General features: G+C 35.5%; 1 protein-coding gene across 4 annotated transcripts; it reads left to right on the top strand.

Annotated features, from left to right (window-relative positions):
- Positions 1-2,409: 2,409 nt before the first annotated feature.
- Positions 2,410-27,519, top strand: LOC131166006 (GDP-Man:Man(3)GlcNAc(2)-PP-Dol alpha-1,2-mannosyltransferase-like). 4 transcript variants are annotated; one of them, XR_009139704.1, is made up of 4 exons: positions 2,410-2,846; positions 3,902-4,188; positions 4,323-4,470; positions 27,467-27,519. XR_009139704.1 is itself a non-coding variant. In XM_058124216.1 (2 exons), the coding sequence occupies exons 1-2, from the start codon at positions 2,543-2,545 to the stop codon at positions 3,916-3,918; spliced, it is 321 nt and encodes a 106-aa protein (XP_057980199.1). In that variant the 5' UTR covers positions 2,410-2,542; the 3' UTR covers positions 3,919-4,269. The 4 variants fall into 4 exon arrangements, 1 of the variants encoding a protein (XP_057980199.1); XR_009139702.1 differs by lacking the exon at positions 27,467-27,519 and adding an exon at positions 20,058-20,308; XR_009139703.1 differs by lacking the exon at positions 27,467-27,519 and adding an exon at positions 20,058-20,308 and having other exon boundaries at positions 4,315-4,470.
- The last annotated feature ends 191 nt before the right edge of the window (positions 27,520-27,710 follow it).

Here is a 27,710-nt window from a genome sequence, read left to right as displayed (position 1 = left end):
GGAATAAAGGATATGAATAATGTATGAGATGTCTTGAAATATTGCATAGGTTGGTGTAAGAAATGTCTATTAAATTTAATGTATTTGTAAATATAAAAATGGTGTAACAATGAAGATAATATATTCATAAATTTAAGATGGAAATGAAACAATACAAATGATAAAAATTTATTCATGATAATCTTAGAAAATCATATCAATTTTACAATTCAAATATTTTATTAACTCTTAAAACTTTATTGAATTTGCAGAACCTCAATAATCCAAACACTGAGATCCCTATTACAACTTCAAAAATATTAGGGGAAAGAAAAATAAAATTCAAAATAATATTTTTTTAATGTTCGATCATCTTGAAAAAATGAAAAAGAAAAAAAAAAGCACATACCACATCAATGAACGAAAAAAAAAAGAAAGACTTTTTACATCACTAAAATTTTAAGAAGGAAAGAAACAATTCCCAAAATTTTAGGCAAGAAAGAAGTCCGTGATATATATATATATATACAGATACGTCACATGGTCTTTGGTTTATTTAGTACCAATTGGAAGTTGATGCAGTACTTGCTTGGTGTCTAATATTTTCTCAATATTCACTCAAACAAAGAGAAAGAAAAGAAAGCAAATATCATTCATGTTTTATCCTATAAAAGGCTCAAGTTCAATGAGATATTATTCACTAATCTCACGGTTTTATCCTATAAAAGACTCCTCATGTAGTTGGAGCCAAATCACCCTTATAAATCCAAGATTGATCTCCTTAGCACACATAAGATATGCAACCGTATCTCTCTACTAGATATACCTATATGATAGTACCCCATAGGATGACTCTGATACAAAATGTAATGATCTCATAGTACCCTTAGGATGACTCTGATACAGAATGTAATGATCTCGATCCAACTCTAGTAAGATTTGGCGTCACAATTTTTTCCTATAAAAGACACCTCATATAGTTGAAGTTCAAACATCCTCACATAGTAAAGCCACCAACAAAATGCTTAATGACAATGTGGGAATTCTGGGACATTACAAAAATTGAAATTAAGATAGAAATATTTTGACCAAATATTTGGTACATAGGAATGAAATGAAATCCAGATTTTTACTTGATTTCATCATATTTTCTCAAAATTTTTATTTTCATTTTATTCTCCTGCCCTTACACTCGATTTCATGAACTAAACATAATATGAGGTATACACTAGGCATGCTTGCCCAATCATGCTCCATCTAAATGATCAAATCTACTGAATTTTGTAATAAAACTTAAATATACAATTTTTAAAATTTTTTAATTTATACCTGAAAACTTAAAATAAAAAATAAGAAATTTTTTTTTTTTTTTTTTTTACAAATAAAGCATGCCATAAGTTTTACTATATAAAAGTTAGTTTCTACAGCATCTATTTGCAATGTTATTGAATGGATTATTCACTATCTAGTGTCCTTGGGGATGGAAGACTTAGATATTCCACATTTACTTTTTAGAGAACCTCAAGCTTATTCACATACAATAATTCTTTTCTTTTAAGTATAATAAATTATTAAATTGAGTTCGCTCTAATTAGATTATGTTAATGTAAACAATCAATAAAATTATGGGTAAAAGATACTGTCATCAGTTTTGATGAAAAGATGTTGATATTTCTTGAGATTTAAAAAATTTTAGAGACTTATCTAGAGGTTTCAAAAATGCTACAAGCCTCCCTTGAGGTTTGTCAAAAAATCACAAAAATCCCTTCAAAAAATTTATCTTTTTTATAAAATAAAAAGAGTAGTTTGTGTCTTTTTGACAAATTTTGAATAAGGTCCTTGAAATTTTTGAAATCTCAAGAGAGGTCAATGAAAATTTTGAAAGCTCAACAGAGGTTCTTATTTTTTTTGCCAAGTCCGAGGGGAGGTGAATGCCTTTTCCCCTAAAATTATTGAATAGATTATATTCAAAAATTTAACTTAAAAAATAATTATATATTTCAAATCATCCAACTTTTAGGATCTATTGTTGCAAAAAAAAAAAAAAAAAAACCTTTTGTTTACATATATCAAAGAATTATAAAAATGATAAGTTATTTTCAATTTTCAAGATTTATATAAAAAAGATAAAAATATAAATGATTGTTTAGTTTTGAAAGATAAATTTTTTTCTTCATCTTTATATGTTCAAATAGTTCAAGACCCAATATCTTATTGTTTAAAAATTATATAAGAAATTAACTATTTTAAAAATGATAAAAAAGATATTTTTTAAGTTTGAAAATTAAAAAATGAGGTTGTATTTTTTTGAATTATTTAAAAAATTAGAAATGAATAATTAAAATTATTTTTTGTAAGTGAGCCATAAATTCTTATTATTTAGAAAATTAGAAATGAATAAATAAAAATATTTTTGGCAACTAATTGATCAAGCGCTTAAATACGCCCGTTTACGGATTTCGCTGCTGCGATCAGCCGATTCCTGTTTCTTTGGTTGATCTATATGGACTGCGTTTGTTCAATTAATCGATACCTCTAGCAGGTTCTACATTTACATGCGGACATGGCCGCTGGGGTTTTGGTTTGGGCCCTAATTTCAGCTCTACTGCTCCTAATTCTGAGATTCATTGCAGCTGTGATCGCTGGAACGAGGAGTAGAAAGAGAGCCGTTGGATTCTTCCACCCCTACACGAACGATGGCGGCGGCAATGGCGAGAAAATGCTGTGGTGCGCCGTCAAAGCCATCCAAGAAGAACGCCCCGATATTGACTCTGTCATTTACACGGGCGATCACGACGATTCGCCCCAGAGCTTGATGGCTCGTGCCGTCGTTCGCTTTGGGGGTCAAGCTGATTTTCCCTCCTATGGTCATTCTTTCTCTCTTTCTCTCTCTGACTATTATTCGGGTTTCTTGAAATCTTGAGGACCTTTTCATGGCATTAAGATACTTGCGAGTAATTTCTTACTTGGTTCGTACTTTGATTGGGATGTTTCTCTTGTTAATTGGGGTTTTTGTGTTTGTTTTTGTTTCTTCATTTTGGGTTTTGTGTTTTTTATTTTTTATTTTTTTATTTTTTTATTTTTTATTTTTTTCCCCTTCTTATGGCTTGGTTAGTTTGGATTATGAAATTGCAAATTGGGTAACTTAGAAATTGCTGCTTACAAAGAAACAACGCTAAGCTGAGTGTTGAGCTGTTCAAGTTTGGCTTGGTGAATTTGTATTGAGGTTGAGGTTCTCACGAAAGCTCGACTGCCTTGTTCATGCTTAGTTCCTATCTGTTTGACTGAATTTCTGCTGGTTTATCCTTATTTTGCATCCAATTCGCATTCTAGTCCCATTTTTGAGTAATAAATAAATAAATAAAATGAACTCCTATACACTGTAGTGTTAATTAATGACCACAATTTGATTTTTTGGTCAACTTTTTTAGTGCTTTCTTTGCTAGGTTTAGTAACGTGGCCAATTGAAATTATCTTCCTTAACCATTCACAAAGCCCAATTGAGATGACCTTGAAGTTGGTTGAGTTTGTATATATATAGTATACCAGTATTTGTCACTGGCAATCAGCAAAGTTTTCTTTATATTCTTCATTGTTCTGGGGTTTAATAGTCATGGAAAAGATATTTTTTGAAGTCTTTTAATTTACAGTAGCATCATTTTTCTTTGATTTGGTATGAGATAATGTTCGAAGGCATCTTGATCTTTTACTGTTGCATGAATTTTCATCCATTTCAATGGAAAGTTTCTCTGAAGCATGAAAATGTAATTGCATTGACTGATTTTTTTATGTATTGAAAAATTTGGATATTTCCGTCTTTGATGCTGGTTCCTCCTTTGTTATTCAAGAATCAAGAGTTTAATCTAGCTATATGTGATTTCTTGGTGTCTGATTATATTTGTTTGATACATTGAATGCTCAGGCGGTGCTTTTGTATGAAAGGACGGGGATTGAAGAAACAACTTGCCCTCACCTCACTATGATTGGTCAAAGAATGGGTTCGATGTATCTCTAATGGGAAGCTTTAAACAAGTCCACTCCTTTATATTATTTTGACACCAGTGGGTATGCCTTTACATATCCACTTGGTCGTTTGCTTGGATGCAATGTTATATGCTATACGCTTTATCCAACAATCAGTCTAGACATGGTATCTCATGTTCGCGAGTAGAGTTGGATGTATAATAATGATGCTAGAATTGCTCAAAGGTTAGCTTTCTATTTCTTGACATAGATTTTTATGCATGTTTCCATGATAATTTCTTCAATTGATATGTCTAAATTTGGAGCATTTTGAGGATTCTCTCATGATAATTAGTGATATTGAAAACTTAGTGATGCAGGTGCAGCATCAAGGTTTTACAGCCATGGGAGAATTTAGAAGGAAGAAAAGAAACGAAGGGAAGGGAAGAGAGAAGAGATACGAGGGGGAACTCATGTTCAATTCCAATTCACATTCATCGTAACTACGTACAACATGGCTTTCACACGGTATTTATAAGAAAGTCTCTTTACATGAAATTACACATAAACCTCTAAAACTACATTATATTGCAAACATACCCATACTTTACATAAATATTACAAACAAGCCCCCAAAATACACATAATATTATACTAATTAAACTAAATACATAATAAACTACTAATTAAATCCAACAATCCCTTGACCTAATTCTTCTTAATTCTTCTCCAACATGACTCTTCCCAAGGTCTTGCTTCTTGTCCTACATCAACTCTCCCCCCAGCTAGAAAAAATTTGGCCTCAAATTTTGAAATGTTGGAGAATCAAAAGGGAAAAGCAAACTTGAACTCTTTGAATGGAAGTACTTGAATGAGACAAGAAACCACATTCCATTGGCAGCACTATAGACTTAACTTGAGAATTAGCATCAAGGAACTCATCAAAGATTAGAAACTCTACAATAGGAATGTTTGAAAGGCTCTAGATGTCTTCAAACACTTCCATTGCCTTGCTTGTAGTGTCTTCAATTTGAGTAACTTTGACATGATCAATAACCTCAATTTTTTTGTCCTGATTGGTTGGTAGAGTAGGCTTCAAAATGATTTTCTTCCCAATGTAGTGGAAGACGTATGTGTTCTCATGTCCTTCTTGAGTTGCACCTAGGTCATCAAACCAAGGAGAACCAAGGAGTACACAATCAATCTTCATAGGTAGGATATCACACCAAACATTAGCCATATATTCTCCCATTTGGATGGGAACCAAATATAAACATGTACAATAAAGTTTTCAACCCAAGACATCTCATAAGGTTCTAGGTGAGGTTCCAGATGAAGTTGCATTCGAGTGACTCCATTTATGGAAACCACATTCATTGGACATCTTCCATCAATAATGATTTTGCAAACTTTTTCTCCACATTTGAGAAAGGGGTTGAAGAGCTTGAAATTGTGCCCAAGGTATGATAAATGACATTCCTTTTTCCTATAATTTGTCACCATGTTGTTGAATTAATACACACACACACACATGCATATATATATATATATATATATATATATATATTTTACAGCTTTATATCACCAACAACCTGTCAACATAATTTCCCACGAGCCTTACTCCCAACATCTCAAAAACTATCTTCAATTCACCTTAATATTGGTTGTCTTGCTGAAATGAAACAAATTTATGAAGAAAACTCACAAACACCGTGATACAAATTGATTTGTTATTTCTAGCAATGACAACTCCATGCTCTAAAGATAGTACAATAATTCTTCAATTTCTAGTGTTTTGTGCCAAATTATCGCATTGTCTTGCATTATGTTGTGTTTGTGATCAAAATACCATGCCGCTTCTCAAAATATCGTGGAGAAAACACTGATTTCTCGTAGCTGGGGACTAATTTCTCACAATTTTGGTAGCAGGAGGGGAGTCTGGCAGAATCCCACTCAGAGTCACTGGTGCATGGGGCGCATGAGTTGCTGGCGACGACTTTTCGGCAATGATTTTCTAGGGAGTGGTAGATTGAAGGGTGGTGAGTCAGATGGTGTGTCAAAAAAACGCCGCCAAGGGTGGATTTTGAATGGGATGACGACCGGAGAATTTGAAGTGGCACATAAGGTTTCACTGCTAGTTGGTTGGTTGGTGATGAAATTTTGAAGGAAAGGGTTTTGGGCATTTTGTTTTTGGTGGTGTGGGTGGTATTGCAGAACCTAGGCTGGAAATCAGGGTTAGGACACAAACGGAATTTCTAAAAAAGTTTTGAAACCGTAGAACTACTTTTTGATTTTTTTAGCTGAAATTTCATAATAGAAAAGAATCAAAGAGAGAATGATGGAAGGAAAATACAGAGATAGAATAGAGAAGGGAGAGTTAATACAAAACAGAGATTGAGAGAACAAAACAAAGGTAGGTCAAGCAGAAAACCAAAGAACAAGAAGAGAGGAAAGAAGAAGCAGCAACAGAGAGGGAGGGAGGGAGAAGATACAAAACAGAGGAGGGGAAGGAAAGAAGGAGAAGAGAAGGAGAAGAAGCAGCAGCAAAGGGAGATAGAAGTTACAGAACAGTGGGGGGAGGAAGAAGAAAAGCAGAGTTGGAAGAAGAAGATTGAAAGGAAAAGACGAAGGAATTGAAATGGAAGAAAGAGACTATTGTTTGGTTTTGATACCAAATGATGTTAGGGCAGCATCAAGGTTCTGCAGCCATAGGAGAATTTAGAAGAAATATAAGAGAGGAAAGAAAAGAAAGAGAAGAGAGGAAATACTAGGGGGAACGCATGTTCAATTCCTACGTCACATAATCACATTCATCAAAAACTGCCTACGATAGGCTTTCACAAACTATTTATAAGGAAGTCTCTTTACATGAAATTACACATGAACCCATAAACTTGTATTACATTACAAACATGCCTGTCGCAAACGTCTCGGAGAAGGGTCTAGAATGGCGAGAAATAATAATAATAAAAGTTTAATAGAGTCGCTACTAACCTGTTATTTAGGTAAGTGCGGTTAGTTCACCTAATTACTATTTGATTGGTCTTTAGACTAATCTTAAGACTAAGGAATTAGTAGTCTTGATTTGCATTTATCATAGTTTGGATCAGGAGTTAGTTATGCGAGGGGAAGGTACTAGTACTCCCTACACACCCGTTTTACAAACGATACCTGATTAATTATGAATTATCCTTAAATTAAATCTACTGATCTTTAATTAACTCCTTAAAATAAATATTAAAATTTTGATTAAAAAAAATGTAAAATAAGGTGTGATTTAGGAATGTCTAATAAAACCTTCAAAGGAGAGGATCTTATTAGATAAACCTCCCTCATAACTAACATAAATAAGGTATGAAACACCTATTTACCTTTTTGTTTAATCATTGGGACACATGTACACAAAAATAGAATATATACAAATAATAATTAAATAAATTCATTCAATTTGATTAAAAAGAGCCTTTAAGACATTCCCAAATTTTTTCAATTTTTTTTTAGAATTTTTTTTAAAATTTCAACATTTTTCTGCAATATCCTGCAATTTTAAAGACTTTTTTCTTCATTATGGTATTCTTTTTCCATTTTTTTGTTATCTGAGTCAAAATATCTCAAATAAATTTTTTTCTTCTGATTTTTAAATATTTTTTCTTTATTTTTTTTTTATATTTTTACTATTTTCCCAATTTTTAAATATTAAAAATTAATTTTAAATTAAATTAATGAATCGACAATATAGACGGATCAGACTGGTTCAACTGGTTTAATGGGTCAACTTGAGTTGACTCGAGTAAGACTGGATTGACTCGATTGGGAAAGCATGGTCGGCCACATGTCAGCCAATAATGGTGACATGTGGCACTATTTTTAAAATAATTTTTTTTAAAATTTTTTTGAATTTTTTGTAGTATGTTAATGCATGGCATCATCCACCACGTGGCAAAACATGGTTCGTTCCGAGAATCCAACGCAGATGAATGGTGTGACAGTGATCTGATTGTTCAAAGAAAACACACATTGCAGGGTCAAGATTGCGCCACGTCACTTCTCGGATACGTGGTCCTAGTTATACCACGTGTCACCGTCCGTACGATGACATGTGTCCCACTTGTATGTATGTAAAAATCCTTTTATTTTTTTCTCTCTTTTCTTTTCTTTCCCCGCTTCTCTCTCTCTTCCCTATGCTCTCTTCTCCCAATCCCTTCTCTCTGTCTTTCTCTTACCCCCTCTTTGCCTTTCACTTTGTCCTTTTATGTGTTTCTTTCACTCCTCGTTGCACGAATCCCTCTCTGTCTCTCTCTCTCTCTCTCTCTCTCTCTCTCTCTCCTTTCTTCTCCTGTATGCATCTCACTTTCTCTCTCTCAATGTCCCTTTCTATCTCTCTCTTTCCTTATGTTCTCACATGAAGCTTCTCTCTTTCTCTTTTTCTATTCTTTCTTTCACGAATCTATCTTTCTGTTTCTCACTCTTCCTTTCTTCCGTAGGGATCTATATCTCTGTGTCTCACTCTCTCTTTTCTTTTTTCTATTCTTTCTTTTTCTCTGACTCTCTCTCTAATTTTATTTTGCACGCCTTGATTCAGAAGTAGGAGTAGAGTACAACAAATCCAAGCCCATAACGATGAGTATCTACCCATTTTTTATTTTCTGTTATCATGTGAACTTTTATGAATTTTCTTGACTTTTCTTGCATTTTCCTAGGATCCAAATGGGTTTTAGGGTTGATTGGCCTGGGTCTTACCCAGGTTAGGTTCTAACTTAGGTTTGGGTTAAAATTTGAGGTTCGGTTAGTTAGGTTTAAGTTGGGGTAGGTGAATTAGGTTTGTTAAGTTTGGCTGAATTGTCTTACTTGGGCCGGCCCAATTGGGTATTGGCTAACCTGATTGGGTTAAGCCCTGCGGGCTTAGTTTTTAATTTTAGGTTTGGGCTTATTGGGCTCAAGTTGGTTTTGGGTTAGGCCTAGCTGGAATTAGGTTAGGCTAGGTTGAACTAGGCTCGTTTGGGCCTCAGGCTAGTTAGGGAATGGGTTAAATTAAAATCAGGCCCACTTGGGCCATGAGAGAAGGTAAATGGGCTAAGCTGCTGAATCTGGGTTAACAAGTAAAAGTTAAAAACTCGAATAAGGAGCTTGAGGGATAGACCAGCAATGGAAGGACAAAAATTAAAGTTAAGTGTCAACCCTTAAAAGATTTTTTTTTTTTTTTTCAGAATTTATTTTAAAAATTAATAATTAAATGTATTTTTGAGTGTAAAAAAATATGCGATCCATTATTTGTCTTTATTTTCAAAAATTATATTATTAATTTCTCTTTTGCATCCTTAAAAGGAAAGGGGCCCTAACCAAGTGGCGTGTACTCTAGCCGTTAGGATCCATGTTGACATTTTTACTTCCAAAGATCTAATGTTGTCAAGCATATACATACATACATACATACATACATATATATGGTGCATGGAATGGAAAACTTACCATTAAATAAAAGCAAAAATCCAGTGAACTAACGCTATGTTTAAGAGCATGATTTTCGAATTTTGAACTTAAATTTGAGTGGATTTGAACAAAATTTAATATAAAATTTAATATTACATATTATCCAAATATAATATAAATCAAAATTCAAGTCCTCTCCAAATATTGGGTAAGTGTTGAAAAGAACTTTAAATATTATTTAAATGTGCTATTTATCTGTTTGCATTTGCAATTATTTTAATACTATTGCCTTGAAAAGGCACTATTAATTCCGTGAAGGAGATTGATTACCTTTCAAATTTAGAAAACAGCTAGGGAAGGATTGGTTTGAGATTATCTGTTGATGGCCATGTATGGTTTTCTATATATAACTGTTCTTTGAAAATTTATCAAATATAAACAGCGAATTAATTCTCCATCATCATGCAAAAAGAACGTTAATTTGATATTAAAATTTTTAATGATGGTCCTACTCCCGGCAAAGATGATTTGGTATTAATCTCGTCTATCTCAACTAAATAGACTGATTTGATTTTCTGAACTATTTTATTTCTTTGATTTTTTCGTTTGATAGCTTTTCTAGTTTTTTAGCTGCTTGCTGTACCTAATTTCTCGAGCATCTTAGTTGTTAAACTTGACTTTTGGCTACTTAAATAAGCAAAGCCATATACAAGAAAACCGAAATAAAAGGGAACTAAACACCCATAAAACAGAGCATACAAAGACACATAAAAACAGAGCATAACTGACGGAATTAAAAGTGTTGTTTTTCACGTGTTGAATGGCTCTGTCCAAACTGCCAAACTACCATGACCCAGTTCATGCACTCATGCAAACCATCCCCATGTACGATGTCATTACGTCAGTCCATGCGTTGCACGTCTAACCTCCTCCCAGATATTTGGGATTTGGCTTGAACCCTCTATCTGAATGTCGCGGCTTAACAATACCTTCCCCACCGAGTGGACGCTTGTCATCAAGGTCCACATCTGGAAATTGATCAAGCAATGACTGGTGTGTCTCCGACGTGGCCTCTTCAGCTGGTAGATGTTTCCATTGAACCAAGTGTTCTTCTTAAAATTTCTTACCCCGTTTGACCCAACGAGTATCCAAAATGTGCTGAGGCTCGAGTATGATCACCCTGTCATCAGTTACGGGCGGCAACTCAGTAGAAGGCATTGTACGTTCTCCCAAAAAATTTTTTATGAGGGAAATGTGAAAAACGGGATGACTTCGGGCCTCCGCTGGTAGCTGAAGTTTGTAAGCAATTGCTCCAATTTTTTGTTTCACAGGATATGGCCCATAAAAGCGGTCGGCAAGCTTTTGGTGGGCCCATTTGAAAGCTGATTGTTGCTGATAGGGATGCAATTTAAGAAACACCATATCCCTGACTTCGAACGTGACTTCCCGCCTCTTTTGATCAGCTGTTTGCTTCATGCCTTTGATGGAGGTTTCCAAGTTGGCTTTGAGCTGCTGTAGTAACTCATCCCAAGACACCAAATTTACATCCACTTCGTTGACGGAAGAAAAACCGTTGTGGTAGAGTGGAATTGAGGGAGGCGGATGCCCGTATAGCGCCTGAAATGGAGTCATTCCCGTTGACGCATGGTACGCTGTATTATACCATAACTCAGCCCAAGGAAGATAGGCACTCCACATGCGCGGCCATTGATGCACAAAGCACCGGAGATATTGCTCCAGACAGCGGTTGATGACTTCCGTTTGTCCGTCGGTTTGTAGATGATAGGCAGAGCTAAGTAGTAACTTGGTTCCTGACATTTGAAAAAATTCTTGCCAAAATCTGCTCATAAAGATTGGGTCACGATCACTGATGATGGGTTTTGGAAGACCATGCAACTTGATAATTCCTTCAACAAATTTTTCAGCCACCCCTTTAGCAGTAAATGGATGAGTAAAAGTTCAGAAATGTGCAGATTTACTTAACTTGTCAACTACTGCCAATATAGTGTCCTTGCTGTGGGACATGGGTAATCCTTCAACAAAGTCAAGAGTGATATCATCCCACACTTGGCTAGGAATGGGCAATGATTGGAGAAGTCCCGCAGGTGAGAGTGTCTCGGACTTCATTTTTTGGCATATTTCACATTGCTTGACATATTCTTAAACTTCTTGGTACATTTTAGGCCAATAAAATTGTTGAGCCAGATGCTTAAATGTTCGTAATACTCCTGAATGCCCCCCAATTTTAGTGTCGTGAGCCTCGTGTATCAGCCTTTTCTGCAACTCCCCTTGGGAAGGAATAATTACCCTGCCTTTGAAATAGAATAACCCTTGGCGTTGTGTATATGGCCCTTCAATTGAGTTTTGATCAATTGATGGAATATATGGATCTCCTTCATAAGCTTTCTGAACTTCCTCCCACATGGTCACTGCGGGTACATGGAGGTGATTAAGGACTTGACTGTTGGGCTTGCGTGAGAGGGCATCCGCAGCTGAATTTTCACGGTCTAGGCGATAAGTGATCTCATAATCGTAGCCCAATAATTTGGCTACCCATTTTTGTTGCTCCGGTATTGCCAAATGTTGTTCCAAAAAATATTTTAGGCTGCGTTGGTCGGTCTGGATGAAAAACTTTTTCCCCAACAAATATGGTCGCCATAAGCATATAGCCTCCACAATTGCAAGCATCTCTTTGGCGTAGGTTGACCATGATTTTTTTGTAATTCCCAGTGCATGACCCATAAAGGCGATGGGTTGGCCTTGTTGAGTTAAGACTGCGCTGATACCCTCTCCTACAACATCGGTTTCAATGGTGAATGATTCATTGAAATTTGGCATCGCCAAAACCGGTGTGGTGGTCATCGCGTGCTTAAGAGTCACGAAGGCTACTTCGGCTTCCTCGTTCCATCCAAACTGCCCTTTCTTGAGTAGATTGGTAAGCGGTCGAGCAATGATGCCATAATTCCGAACAAACTTCTTGTAATATCTTGTCAAGCCTTAAAAACCACGTAATTCAGAAATATTAGTTGGTCGTGGTCACGCCACCATGGTTGCAATTTTTTGAGTATTGACTTTCACTCCCTGGGGCATAATAATGTGTCCCAAATATTCTAACTCCTGTTGGCCGAATGAACACTTGCTTGCCTCGGCAAAAAATTTATGCTGCCTCAAAATCTCGAAAGCTTGTTTAACATGCACCACATGCTTGTCCCAAGTAGAACTATAGATGAGAATATCATCGAAGAAAACAAAAATAAACTTTTGAAGATAAGGTCGAAATATAGAGTTCATGATGGTTTGGAATGTAGATGGTGCATTACACAGGCCAAACAACATCACTAAATATTCGTAATGTCCATTGTGAGTACAAAAAGCAGTTTTTAGTATATCAGAAGGATTCACCCTTACCTGGTGATATCTGGCCCTTAGATCGAGCTTGGTAAAGTATGAGGCGTCATGTAATTCATCCAACATGTCGTCTACTGTTGGAATGGGAAATTGATCCTTGATGGTGGCAGTATTGAGTGCACGGCAGTTGGTGCAAAATCGCCGACTCCCATCTTTTTTCTTCACTAATAGTACTGGCGACGAAAATGGACTAGTGCTCGGACGAATGAGGCCAGAATTCAGCATCTCTTGAACCTTTTTTTTGATTTCCTCCTTCTGAAAATGGGCATATCGATATGGGCGGACATTAATTGGCTCAGTTCCTTCCTTGAGTGTAATGCAGTGGTCCACTTCACGCTCTTGTGGTACGCATGAAGGCTTCTAGAGCACGTCCATGAACTCCTTCAATAGCCCTTCCATATCTTGCTGCTTCTTGTCGAGTGCCGCACTTGGAGATGTGGCTTTCGTGGCTTTCGAAAAACAAACTGCAAGCAATGCATCACCCTGTCGGCATTCCTTGGAAATTTCTTTGAAGGTAACTTCTTGAATGGTGTGCTCCCCCATTCCCTGCAGCCACCTGGCTTGATTCTCCCAATTAAATTCCATGGTTAATTGCTTCCAATTACAAACCATAGATCCAAGCATTTCCAACCATTGGATGCCCAGTACTAAATCAAGTCCTACTAAGGGAAGAGAGAAAAGGGTGAGGTAAAAATCAGTGCCTTGTAATTTACCAATACCTTATCAAAACGCCCTTGGCATTCTAGCCGCTTTCCATTAGCCACCGGATGGTAAATGTTTCTGTGGGTACTACCGGTAATCTCAGTATATTCGCCAATCGATCACTGATGAAGTTATGCGTTGACCCACTGTTAGTTATGGTGCAATCCCATAAGGGAGGTGAATTGGGTATTTAAAAATTATCGCCTAGGTTAAATTAGATTAATAGTATTACTTAACCTAGGGTCTGTCTATGCAAATGTAAACCCAATCATTCACAATATAACATACACGTGCAGTAAATAAATTGCAGAAATGTAAAGAACACGCACGATATGTTATCGGGGTTCGGCCAACTGTGTCTACGTTCCCGTCTTGGCCACACCAGCACAAGGATTACCATTATAATGCTCACTTAAACGGTGGAGCGACACCTAATACAACAAGGTCAATTCAAGGGGCTGACCTCAACCGACTTGCCTTAACAGGATGACGCACCTAGCTTTCCTAATTGGGTCAAAGTCAATTCGGGACTATTCCACAGGGCTAGTCACCCTTTTCAGGATCGCGCCTGGAATACAACCAATATGTATAGAATTTTTGTATACGGAAATTTGCTTCTAGACAAGCAGATGTATGCACCAATACAGTTCAATCAATATTGCAAGCAAGAATGATATGGAAATATGCTCAGTGCTCTAATGTGTGCTAAACACTCAATCAAGTATGATAATCAATCAAGATCTAGAGTGTGTATCTAAGCAAGATTTGAAACACTATATTTGAATATTACAATGTTAGATCAAAGTTTCAAATATGCTAGCAAGTTGATTCAAACGAACTCAGTAAGATGTTCTCAATATACTAAGCACAAGGAGTGCTTGAATGCAAGCTTTGAAAAACAATTTTTGCATACAAAAATAAGGGCTAAGGTAACTTGCAATGACAATGTAAGAACCTCAAGCCTCTAAGTTTTCCCACACAAGATCTATTAAATAAAATCAATGGGAGAACTTAAGCTTTACTCTCAATGTTAAAATCAATCAACAATCAAGCAAATGAGAGTATTTAAGCAAATAGAGAATGAAGTACAAGCAATCTAAATACACTCACAACCCTTGGATAATCAAGGAGAATGAAGCTTTTGAGTGTATGAGAGTAGTATAGGCTAAAATAAGGTTTTAGAAGTTAAGAGAATTTTTGCCTTAATCAAGATACTAATCCTTACTAATTTTTCCAAATGAAGGGTAATTTATAGACACCCCATGAATTATGACTGTTGAGGATAAGACTGGTATTATTAAAAAAGATTTTAATGATGTTTAATGATTTTAACCCTGTTAAAAATATTTAACCATGGTAAAAATACAGGGCAACCTGAGAGACCTGGTCGACCAGAATAAATTCGGTCGACCGAAGTTCATATGGCTCGGTCGATCGGACCAATTTTGAACTTCAGGGTCGGTCGACCGGAAAGGGCGATTTTTCAAAATAGCGTGGTTTGGTCGAATAGGATATTTTGAACTGAGAAATTCGGTCGATCAGGTAGTTGGGGCATCTCCCGAGGACCCTAGGTCGACCAGAGCGTTGGAGTACATTTTGGGTTCGGTAGACCAGGTAGTCAAAAAGTTGACTCCTTATGAGGTTCGATTGATCGAGGTCAAATGAATTACATAAGCTCGGTCGACCGGACTGCGGTCAAACTGTTGACCTGGTTCGGGTTCGGTTGACCGGGGATTTTTGAATGTGAACGGTCGGTTGACCGAGTGTGCACACTTTGTGCATTTCGGTCCTTATTCATTTCACATTCACCCTATTCAAGTGTCTAACCTATACAATTGCAATGGTGAGTGTCCTAGGGTCATTTCTAAGTCTTTTTGAGTGCACCGAAAAAATTTGGTGTCGGTCGACCGAAGGGTGTTTCCTAAGGTCTTTTTATGATCTGTGTAGGTACCTAAAGTCCAACTAAGGTCAATTTGAGCATGCCTACCTATCATGCATGATGCAAATTATTACAAGCCATATGGGTGTACGATCCATAATAAAATTACATCCCAAAATGAAGAAACTGAATAATAAACACAAATACAGCACAAGATTCTTCATTCATCGGCACGAACACCGCACGCCATCATAGTATGTTTTTCAGTCCAAATACACGTGCACAGTGAACCTGCATGCAAGTTTTAGTATAACCATCAGTACCAAGATTATTTGTCATAATCAAAACTGGGTGTGACCTATTAGGTCAACACCCACTGTCAATCAATACCGCAACTTCGTGAGAGGCCATCTTAGCTGTCATGCGCATGGTTCTTGGCGCCAACCCTCCCGTTAATGCATGTAACATGATTTCGGCAACAATTTCTGGTTCCTGCACCGCCCCTGTTTCTCCACCGTGGTCCTCATCTAGTGCATGATGAGGAGTGACCTCTAACATCACGTTGCCAGCTCCTGCATATCCTTCCTAGAGTAACACTTGTGCTTTTTAACATTTATGTCCTGCTGTGAAGCGTTCATTGCAGTTGAAACAGAGGCCTGGAGCTCTTCTCCTTTGCATCTCCTCCCATGATAAACGTTTGATTGGTGCCGCCGGGATGGCAGGAGCACACAAGTGGTTTGTGGGAGAGCTAGAGGGGCTCTTGTAGGTGGTGGTCATATGAACCTCTATTGTCGCGCCAGCTGGTCATCTCTCATCCATGCTAAGTTAATAGCCTCCTTGAGGGATTGCGGTTTAAACATCCGAATTCCATCAGCAATCTCAGCCTTCAAGCCACCCATGAACGTCCCCACCAACGCCTTCTGCGTCCAGCCACGCACCTTGTTGCCGAGTTTCTCAAACTCGCGCTAATAGTCTCTTAATGTCCCCAGCTGCCTTATCCTTGAGAAAGCTTCATCAAAATCTTCCCATCCTGATGGTCAAAAGTGAGCTCATACTTCTTCTTCGATTCTCTTCCATGAAATCACGTGTCCTTCGTCCCGTAATGTTCTATGAATCCACTACCACCACTGATTGGCTTCCCCTTCAAGGTGGCAAGCAGCCATGGGAACTTTCTGATTTTCGGCAGTGCCCATATATTTGAAAAACTGTTCCACCTGATTAAACCACTTCGTTGGATCCTGGCTTGGCTGATTTTGACAAGACGATCGGTCGACCTCCATCTTGGTTTTCTCGGTGGTGATTTTCATGACTTGAGGACTCTGTATTAGAGAGCAAAACATTTGAAAGATGATTGAGAGTTTCCTCCAAATGGTGAAGTTTGTCAGTCATACCAAACTCCATTTGATGTAGTCCCTCCTGAACTGCACCAAGCCCAACCTCCAGTTGTTCAATACGTTCCTTGTTGGTTCCCATTTCTCTGACACCAATGATAGGTCCCAACACAGATATTCAAATGATAAAGTGAATTGTTTTCTCTTCGGGTGAGAAAGTACCGCAATGTTTGAATTAAACTGATTTTCTGATTCTTCATTGATAACTTTTGGCTACTTAAATAAGCAAAGCCATGTACAAGAAAACCGAAATAAAAGGGAAACACACATAAAACAGAGCATACAAAGAAACGTAAAAATAGAGCATAACTGACGGAAATAAAAGTGTTGTTTTTCACGTGTTGAATGGCTCTGTCCAAACTGCCAAACTGCCATGACCCAGTTCATGCACTCATGCAAACCATCCCCATGTATGACGTTAATTTGGGATTTGGCTTGAATCCTCTATCTGAACGTTGCGGCTTAACATATACATGGTTCTTTTACCTTTTAAAAAATAATTTCTCAACATACTATTTGATCATGCAAAATCTCCCCATTTTACTTATCCCGCTTGATGCAACATTCCCTCTTATATTATATATAAATATAAATATATATTTATTTTTCAGAAAAGGTAAATTTCTTAAAAGGGAAGAAGCAAGCAAGAAGCTTGAGACTTTCAAGGAGACAAAGAGACATGAAGCTAGCCCAGGAATAGACTAGAATCAAGGAAAGTACAGTAATAATCCCCCCATGTTCGAAAGAACAATCAAGAACTCCTCCCAATACAATGAGTTCAAATTTTTATTAGTCCAACTCCAATGAAACAAATTAGGCTTGACATCTATGTGACATTGGTGACGTGTTGGAGTATTTATCTTTGAAAATTCTCCCGCTTCTCTCCTTCCAAATCTCCCAATAGATGGCCTCTGGAATTGCTAATCCAAAACTTCTGAGGAACCCCTCAAGTCTGGAAAAGTTTCAGGTACAGAACAATGATGCCAGATTTTTTGGCATAAATCCAATTAAGATTTAAGCATTACCACACCGTGACCCAAATCTGCTTACTGAAAGGACAATGAAGAAAGATATGATCTACTCCTTCGTTATCCTTCTTGTAAAGAGGGCACATTGAGGTCAGCATCCACCCTCCTTTTTTCAAATTTTCTGCTGCGAGGATTTTATTGCTGACTGCCAACCAATAGAGGATGCTGATTTTTAAGGGGATATATACACTAAGAGACACTTACCTATCTTGAAATTTTGTAAACAGAAAGCACCTGCAATGAGATTTCAAAAATCTCACAACTTACCCCGAGATTTTTAAAATTATAAACTTCTCATGATATTTGATTTTGGGAATACTTGTACTCCAATTTTTTTTTACTAAATATAAGAAGAGGTACGTGTCTTTTGACATATTCTATGAAATTATTGAAATCTTAAAAGAAATTATGAGATTTTTGAAATCTTAAAAAAGATTCTTATCTTCTTACTAATTCTTAATATTTTTGCTTTACATATAATCTTCGCATTCTATTAAAAATACCTACTGCCCGCTTCATCTCACTCACTCTGGATAAAACTTTACTCCTATTGAATAGTTCCTACATTTCACATTTGGAGCTCTCCTCTTGTGTGATTTCACATAGAGATTGAGAAAATGTGAATTAATGCTGGAATTATTGGATGAAAGAAGAGTTGGAATTATGATGGGCCGCGGAATGGGGATGGGAGGAAGGTATTGTAGTAAATTGGGAATCCGAAATTTTATTTATAGATCACCACACGCAACATCAGCACTAGGGATAGGTTGGTAGGAAACTAAATTGCATGCAGTGTTCCGAATGAATAAGCTTTTTTTTTGTCCCCCCTGTTTTGAAAGGTCATCTTATTTGCAGAATTACTATTTTTTAAAATAATGGTGTCCGAGACCCTTTGGACAATTAATCATCTGGAATAATAGTCTTTTTCCTCTACGCTTATCCACTTGTTTGCAGGATATTGATTAATTAATAGTAAATAGTTTTTCTTTGTATTGCTCCTCATCTCCATTTGCCTATATTCGTTTGTTCAAGTTTCTTGATTGATTCAATTGGCCTTATTTTAGTAAAATTTTTCTTATTACGTCTTTAAAAAAATAAACGATCATATTTGTATGTGCATGCTTAGTAATATATAATCACAGTATGACTTTTGATTTCCTCACCCTGAAGAAAAATACAATACCCACAACCACAAATAATCACATGGTAAGTTGCATTGCAATCCCACTAACCAAGCACTTGACGTTTTTTTTTTTTTTTTTTCCTTCTCATTTATTTTTATTTTTATTTTTATTTTATTTTATTTTAACTTTTATAAGATGAGGTAGGTGTCACATGTGGTGACACCACCCAACAGATCTCCCCCTCATGCCTATGTGGTGGGGGGTTCCACCAAGCTGGCTAACTTCGTTTTAAGTCCCAAGTTTTCTCATAAATAAGATTTAATTATCATTCAGATCTATTTTTATCCTATGAATTTTCTTAAGTTCAAACAACTTTATCTCCAAAATATCTCAAATTCAATAATACCTTACATTAATATGCATATTTATATCTTGAGTGAAATGTTGAATCGCTTGCTGAGATGGATGACACTGTAATTATCACAATAAAGCACATATTTTTCTTTCTTTAAGTTCAACTCATATAAGAAAATTTTTAATCATAAAAGATCCTTACAAGCTTAGTAATTGCAATATACTAGGCATTAGTTTTAGAAAAAGCAACACATGTTTTACAATGTAAACTACGATAAAATTGCTCCCACTATGCGTGCGCCCACACACACACATATATATGTATTTTCTGAAGCGAACTTCGTACTATATCTCCTAACATGTGCATATCTATAAAACCATCCAACATGAATTTATTGATCATTACCAAAATATAAAATATACCCTAATTTGGAAGTGCTTTCTTGAGAATTCATTTTACTGTAATCCAATACTCTTTACTTGAAGGCTTTTGATCATGTAAACTGGATTTGTCAAATCCGTATTATGAAATTGATGGGATTTGGATACGCTTGGACAAATTGATATATACCTGTACCTGATCAGCCTCTTTCTCTTTAATCATAAATGGTAAAGCCAAAGGTTGTTTTAGAAGCTCTAGAGGGCTAAGACTTTTCACTATAGTTATGGAAGCTTTGAGGAGTTTGATGAGAAAGGCAAACTCCCTGAATTTCCTGAACGGTGTGATAATGTCAAACAATAATGCTACGCTCAAAGTTTCTCATCTCCTTTTTGCTGATGATGTAATAAATTTTTGCAGAGATTCAGAAGAGGAAGCAAAAGGGCTCAGAGTGATCCTGGTCTGTTTTGAGCTTATTACTGGTTTAAAAGTAAACCTTGCCAAAAGCTGCATTTTCCCAATTGGCTCTGTTGTAAATTTAGAACATTTTTTAGACTCTATCAAATGCAAGGTGGGTAAATTTCCCTCTACTTATTTGGGGGCCGCCTTTGGGATCCTATCGTGGAAAGGATTGAGATGAAATTGGCAAAATGGAAGGCTAGATATCTGTCAGTAGGAGGTAGGCTCACACTTATTAAATCAACACTTCCTAATTTGCCCACTTATTTCTCTTCCCTTCTTCCAATCCCTATGTCGGTGGCAAATAAAATTGAAGGCATTCAAAGAAATTTTCTTTGGAGAGGCAATTCAGATTCGTTCAAATACCCTTTGATCAAATGGTGTAAGGTTTATCCAAAAATTCATAATGGAGGTCTAGGCATCAGAAATTTCAAAATTATGAATGAGGCTCTGTTGGCTAAATGGCATTAGAGATTTTGCAAGGAAAAGTTGAATTTGTGGAGGAAAATGGTTTGTCTCAAATATGGTTACAGTGATGTCTCTTGTAATTCTTTTACAAGAAATCCAAACGGAATGGAATCTTGAAGCAAGGGCAAGTTTTTTAAGTAGGAGAAGGGAATAGAACATTGTTTTGGTGTGACAGATGGACTGGGGAGATTCCTTTAATGCAACAGTTTCCAAATTTATTTCTATTATCTACTTAGCAAAAAGCTAGTGTGAACGAGCTGCGTTTTGTTTGGAATGAGAGATGCAATTGGAAATTATGTTTTCAAAGGCCACAGGCGCTGACAATCAGTCCTTTGGAATGGAATCTTGAAGCAAGGGCAAGTTTTTTGGGAACATGCTAAGTTCCAGTAGGTCAAGGAATAGAACATTGTTTGGGTGTGACAGATGGATTGGGGAGATTCCTTTAATGCAACATTTTTCAAATTTATTTCTATTATCTACTGAGCAAAAAGCTAGTGTGAATGAGCTGCATTTTGTTTCGAATAAGAGATGCAATTGGAAATTATGTTTTCGCTGACAATCAGGCTTACACAGCTTTATTAAGTCTTTTGAAACATTATCAATCTAATGATGGTTTGGAGGACGAATGTTTGTGGGCTCTTAAGCACATCAGGGACTCACTCAGTTAAAAAGCTTATATAAGCAATAACTGACGAGTATTTTTGGCAAGCAGAATGCGGTGCACCAGTTTTAAAATCTCAAAGATCTCACTTGATGTTTGTAAAAAAGTTATAAACATTTTCTTATATTTTACGAAAAGATAAGTTTTTTAAGGGGATTTATATGTCTTTTTGGTAAACTTTATGAGAGATCTGTGGCATTTTTGAAACCTCATGAGAGGTTTGTGTAATTTTTGATAAACCTCAGGAGAGGAACTTGAGATTTTTGAAAGTTCAAGAGGGGTCTCTTTTTTTTGGTCAAATCTTATGAGAGGTGGACGTCTTTTACCCTTAAAAAAGGTACGTACCTTGAGATTATAAAAATCTCATAGACCTATCCTTTGACTTTTTAAAAACCTCATAAATCTCTCTTGATATTGATTTTGGGGATATTTATACTCAACAATAAAAAATATATGACATCTTCGACAATAAATTATTGGTATAAAGAAGGGAATAAAGTGACAAATACTTTGACTCGACAAGGTGCCAAGGGGAGGAATAGTTTGTTTATAAATACTAGTCAATTTTCTAGAGTTATCAAAAGTTTGTATAAATTGAATAAGATGGGTACGACTTATATGAGATATGTTTAGTTGGTTTCCTTTTGGTATTGATATAAGTTTGTTTTCTTCTTTTGTTTGGTTTGATGCCCGATGTGTTTTATTGATTATTATGTAACCTCCAAATGTCCTTTTGTGTCCACGGTATTCCTCTACCATAAATGAGGGTTATTAATAAATATGGGATAGGGCCGCTATGTGGGTAGCTTCCTTAAAAAAATAAAAATAAAAAAATGACATCTTGTCAATTTTAGCATGTATATATATATTTTCACCAAAATCCATAAAGCAAGGATATCCTAACTAAGATCTTAAATTTCAATTTCGACTAAAATTTTGAAACTTTAGAAGCATGGAAATTTTGATGTCAATTATAATTTTGATTTGAGAAAATGATGAAAATTAATACAAAGCATGGAATGTTTTTATGAAACTTTAGAAACGATTAATAGATATAATAATATAAGTTTTAAGATTAATATATTATAGATTAAATATATCTATGTTCTATATAAGGTGCAATAGTTGTAATATAATGTGTATTAAAATATTTATAAGATAACATGTACTAAACATATTCAGTAATATAAATAAAATTCATAAATCAATTACGTATTATTGGATGAACGAAATGTTTGAGTTATGATGGGGGAGTATAGATGGGGATGGAGTTAGGTATTTGTGGTAAATAGGGAATCCAAAATTGTATTTATAGATCACCACTTGCATCATCAATGCTAGGGATAGGTAGGTAGGAAATTAAACCCATGCATATGCATGCATGTACATCATGCCCGCAGCATGTGTCCAGGACCCTTTGATACTTGACTAATTTATCGAAATAATGGGCTCGTCTTCTACCATTCTCCACTTATTCGCAAAATTTTGATTAATTAATAGGAAATAGTTCTTCTTTGTATTATTCCTCGTCTTCATTTGCCTTCGTTAGTTCATTCAAGTTTCTTGTTTGATTCAATTGACTTTATTTAACAAAATTCTTCTCATTACCTTTTTAAATAATTTGATGATCATATTTGTGTGTGCATGCTTAGTCATATATAATCACAATAGTACTCATTCATTTTCTTATCCCAAAGAAGAATACAATACTCACAGCCACTAATAATAACATGATAAGTTGCATTGTAGCTCCACTAACCCAAGCACTTGAAATTTTTTTTTTTTTTCTCATATTTTTTTCCTTAATTTTAATTCTTATAAGATAAGGTAGATCCCATTACATGCGGCGACACCACCCAACATATCGCCCCCTCATGCCCATGTAATAGGGGGTTCTATCAAGCTGGCTAACTTCGTTTAGTCACAAGCTTTCCCCCTCATAATAAGTGATGGGTGAAAGCTCACTCTTAACAACTGAAACTCATTCATTCTTAACAACCAAAGTACTAACCTGTTGTGGAAGCTCACTCTTAATTTTTTAAACAACCAAAGGATTGACATGTTTGAAAGGAAGCTCACTCTACATCTTAACAACCAAAGCATTAACTCGTTGGAGAGAGAGAGAGAGAGAGAGAGAGAGAGAGAGAGAGAGAGAGAGACGTTTGCACAGGTCAATGCACAGTGTGGTGTCATGGTCCGACTATTTTCATACCCTTGTGAAGGGCCGTGCGGCACTAGATAAAGCACTCTTGTTTAACTAGTTAGCCTATCGTTTAGCAATATTCATCCCCGAAATACTTTCATTAGCATTTAATCAAATGGCAGCGGAAACAACAAGCATTCATGAAAGCCGTGACAAACAAATAGTAAACATTAAAGCAAACGTAATTCATTAACAACACCTCCGTTGACATCGTGTGTTTAGCAAGGGAGACAATAACTAGTGAGTTTTATAATGACCAATAGACACTCACCCTCCCATAAAGAGGTTTTTATGTAATTATCATCCTGACACTAGGAAATATCAAAGTGACCGAGGAGTCATATTGCCTTATTTGGCATACAAAAACTCTATTAGTAGAAAATGACGCTACACTAATATTTATATGATGGAAACCCATCCCAAGCACATGAAATAAGCAGTCATAGGCAAGCATAATGCCCTGAATAAGCTTAGTTCGTGACAAGTGGCCACGAGTGGCAAATCATGTTCATAAGTTTTTGTTTGCTATTATCCACACAAGTCCATGGACCACCACTAGGGCCTCTATAAATCTTAGCCTATACATACATACATTATATATATACATACATATATATATATATATATATATATGTGTGTGTGTGTGTGTGTGTGTGTGTGTGTGTTTTATAAGTATATTTAGTATTATAATTAGATACCTACATATATATGCATATTAATTGATTTGAACAACAAAACAAGCCAAAAAAGATATGTACATAAATATGTATGCATTCGATAATTATATAATTTTGTACATTTATTTATCTAAATTTTATATTAATTAGATAATTAATTTTATAAATATGTATACATATATAATTATATAACGAATAACATATAATTACATAAATAGATATGTATTAATTTGTTTGAGTAATTGAACTAGACCAATTGTAAGCATATATAATTATGTAATTGCATTAATATTTGAAAAGCACTGTGCATATATAATTATGTGATTACCTTTGCAAATCTCCAATTAAGTTATAAGTTTAATTATGTAAATAACTGTAGTTTAGTTTCAAAAGATGTGACCATACCACAATTATGCACATATTTAAACCAATCTATAAACATTTTTTTTTTTAATAATTTTTTAATTGCATACATATATATCTTAATTATAATATTAATTATGTAATTTGACTTTTTTTGGTAGAATTGCAATTAATATCATTGTTACTTACACACATAGTAATTATGTAATTCCTAAATTAAACCAATTACACATTTATATTTGTATGTTAATTGGTTTAGATAATCATAACAAATCAATTATATATACATAAATAATTATATGAGTATGTAAATATTTGAACCAAACTTTCTATTGTTACATAATTACGTAGAAAGATATTCAAATTATATATATCCGAGTTGCATAGTTGTAATATAATTTCAAATGAGATACATTAACTTAGTTACTATTTTAAGTTAATCGAGGTGAGAATATCTATTTGCAATTATTTTAATATTATTACCTTGACAACATACTATTAATTCCACAAAGGAGATTGATTACCTTTCAAATTTACAAAATAATTAGGAAATGATTGGATCGGGATTATCAGCTAATGGCCATGTATGATTTTCTATATATTTACCTATTCTTTGAATAATTATTAGACGCATCAAATATAAATATTGAATTAATTCATTGCCATCATGCAAAAATAATTTAATTTAATATTGAACTTTTAAACAGTGGAATTACTCCTAAAAAAGATGATTTGGTATTAATCTCGTCTATCTCAACTCAGTAGATTGGTTTGATTTTCAAAACTATTGTACTTCTTTAAGTTTGTTACTTGGTAGCTTTTCTAGTTTTTCAATTGCTCTTCGTACCTAATTTCTCGAGCATCTTACTTGTTAAACTTTACTACTATTTTTTATTTAGTAATGCATGCTTCCTTTACCTTAAAAAAAAAATAATTTCTTAACATACTATTTGTAGTGACCCAGAGAATTAGGGTATTTAAATAATGGAAGAAGAAGGAAAAAAAGGAATTAAAGAAAATAATTAAACAGAGCCTCGTTAACGAACATGGGGGATTCGTTGACGAGAGCATATGAGGGACTCATCGATGGGGACGTGTCTCGTCGATGAGAAGATACCGAGAGGGTGTTTTGGCGATTTTGAATTTCGTCGACGAGGGGTGAGAGTTCGTCGACGAATTACCTTCTTGATCTTGTCGACGAAGTGATGTGGCTCGTCGACGAAGGCCAGTGTATAAATAGTTCAAACTTCATTTTTGGTTTGAAAATTAATGCACGACCTCTTTCTCTCTCTCTCTCTCTCTCTCTCTCTCTCTCTCTCTCTCTCTCCTCTATTCATCCCTCCTCCCTTCTCTCTAAGATCTCGGGCTAGATTCTCATTGGTTCAATGATCTGAAGCCACCACGATGCTCCAGGGGAAGTTCTCTACAAACTTACCATAGTGGATCTGTAATAACCCAAGGAATTTACCCATGGCCTTGTCGACGAATACAGGGGATTCGTTGACGAGGGTACAAGAGGGTCTCGTCGACGAAGACATGTTTCATCGACAAGAAGATACCGAGAGGTTGTTCCTAAGCTCTGAATTTCGTCAACGAGAAGATGATGTTCGTCGACGAACCTTCTTCTTGGCCTCATCGACGAAACCCATAGTATAAATAGTGTTAATCGAGGATTTTTACTCAGAAATTTAGCGGGACTCTCTCTCTCTTCTCTCTTTACGGTTCCTTCTCTCTCTCTCTCTCTCTCTCTCCTCAATTTTGGCCCCGTCGACTGCTAGATCGATGATCTGAGGCCACCACAACGCTCCTGAAGAAGTTCTCCCCAAGTCTGCTAGAGCGGATCGTTGGTGGGACGAAATTTGATTTCATCCCAGATTCAGGGTAAGGTCTTTTTGTCAAAGTTTGGATTTTCAGCAGTTGTAGGAAATGTAGTATGCAAGGAAATAATAATATTTTGTTATGAGATTTATGGTTTGCAGGGTGTTGAGTGGAGAACCCTGCGGGTGTAGGACTCGTCACAGTAGGGGATTCTAACAGGAATCAGATAAGAGAAATATGTTATGCTAGACAATTCTAGTATGATTTCAGTATAAATTATATGTTTTATCAGTTTATTATTTAGAGCAGGAATTTATATAGTTTATCAGTTATGTTTAAGATGTTTTAAATTACCATGTAGCATGAGAATATAGATACAGTACAGAAACATGTTTTACAGTACTTTCAAGATTATGTTTTATAAAATATACAAATAGGGAATATGCTTTATAGTATACTATGATTATACAATTTTACAGTACCATGACATACAGATTTACAGTTAATCTTAGAAATACAGTTAATATAGTTACAGTTTACTACAGCATCATGGTTAATACATTTATTATAAAATCATGGTAAAACAGATAGTTGTATATAGAGATGTACTATATAGTATCAGACCCTAATGGACCATTACAGATACAGTTTACAGAGCACGATATCGTAGCTATATAAAGTTCAGAGTGCAACCACATATTTAGATAATATGTGGTAGATAAGTCGATCGTGCCTATGTTGTGGACAGACTCTCCATTAGATATGGGTTGAGGAGGGCCGATCTGACCGACGGAGTATAGTGGTTTATCTTGTTAGGCCAACCAGTGATAAATCTCGCCTACGAGCCGCACAACCCTATCATGAGGGGTTAAATCATGACATACAGTTATCCATCCAGGAAAGTTTTTCAGTTATTATTATGTATATATAGTTTTACAGAAACAGAGAATATACTTATGTACATTAGAAGTATTATGAGTAGAAACCTAAAATACGGATATGTTAAGTAACATGAATATTAGTGGTGGTTTATATTATTTATACCGTATTTACAGATTCAGCTATACATGATTATATAGAATCAGACTTTATAGAATTGTAACTCATTTTTCATATACTAGAAATAACATATTTCGTCTTGTTGAGCGTTGTCTCATCGCATTACTTTAACATTTTTCAGGTGATCCAGTTAGGCGAGCAGATCAGGCTCGAAGGTAGAGGGGTTTCAGTCCTGCCCTATCAGTAGAGTGAGTATTTTTGGAAGATTGATTTTTGTATAGCTCTAATACATATGAGGGTGTTTATGAGGTACATTTGTATATGTATATTTTGGGGAACATCTTAGTACTCTGGTATTGTGTATTTTTGTGCTTATGATTATATGGATATAGCTTCCTGCTGCATAGGTTGATAATTATATATAT

The sequence above is a fragment of the Malania oleifera genome, chromosome 10 (assembly GCF_029873635.1).
Source record: "Malania oleifera isolate guangnan ecotype guangnan chromosome 10, ASM2987363v1, whole genome shotgun sequence".
Taxonomy (NCBI): domain Eukaryota; kingdom Viridiplantae; phylum Streptophyta; class Magnoliopsida; order Santalales; family Ximeniaceae; genus Malania; species Malania oleifera.
The sequence above is the reverse complement of the archived record's forward strand: the minus strand, read 5'-3'. Positions and strand labels throughout refer to the sequence as shown.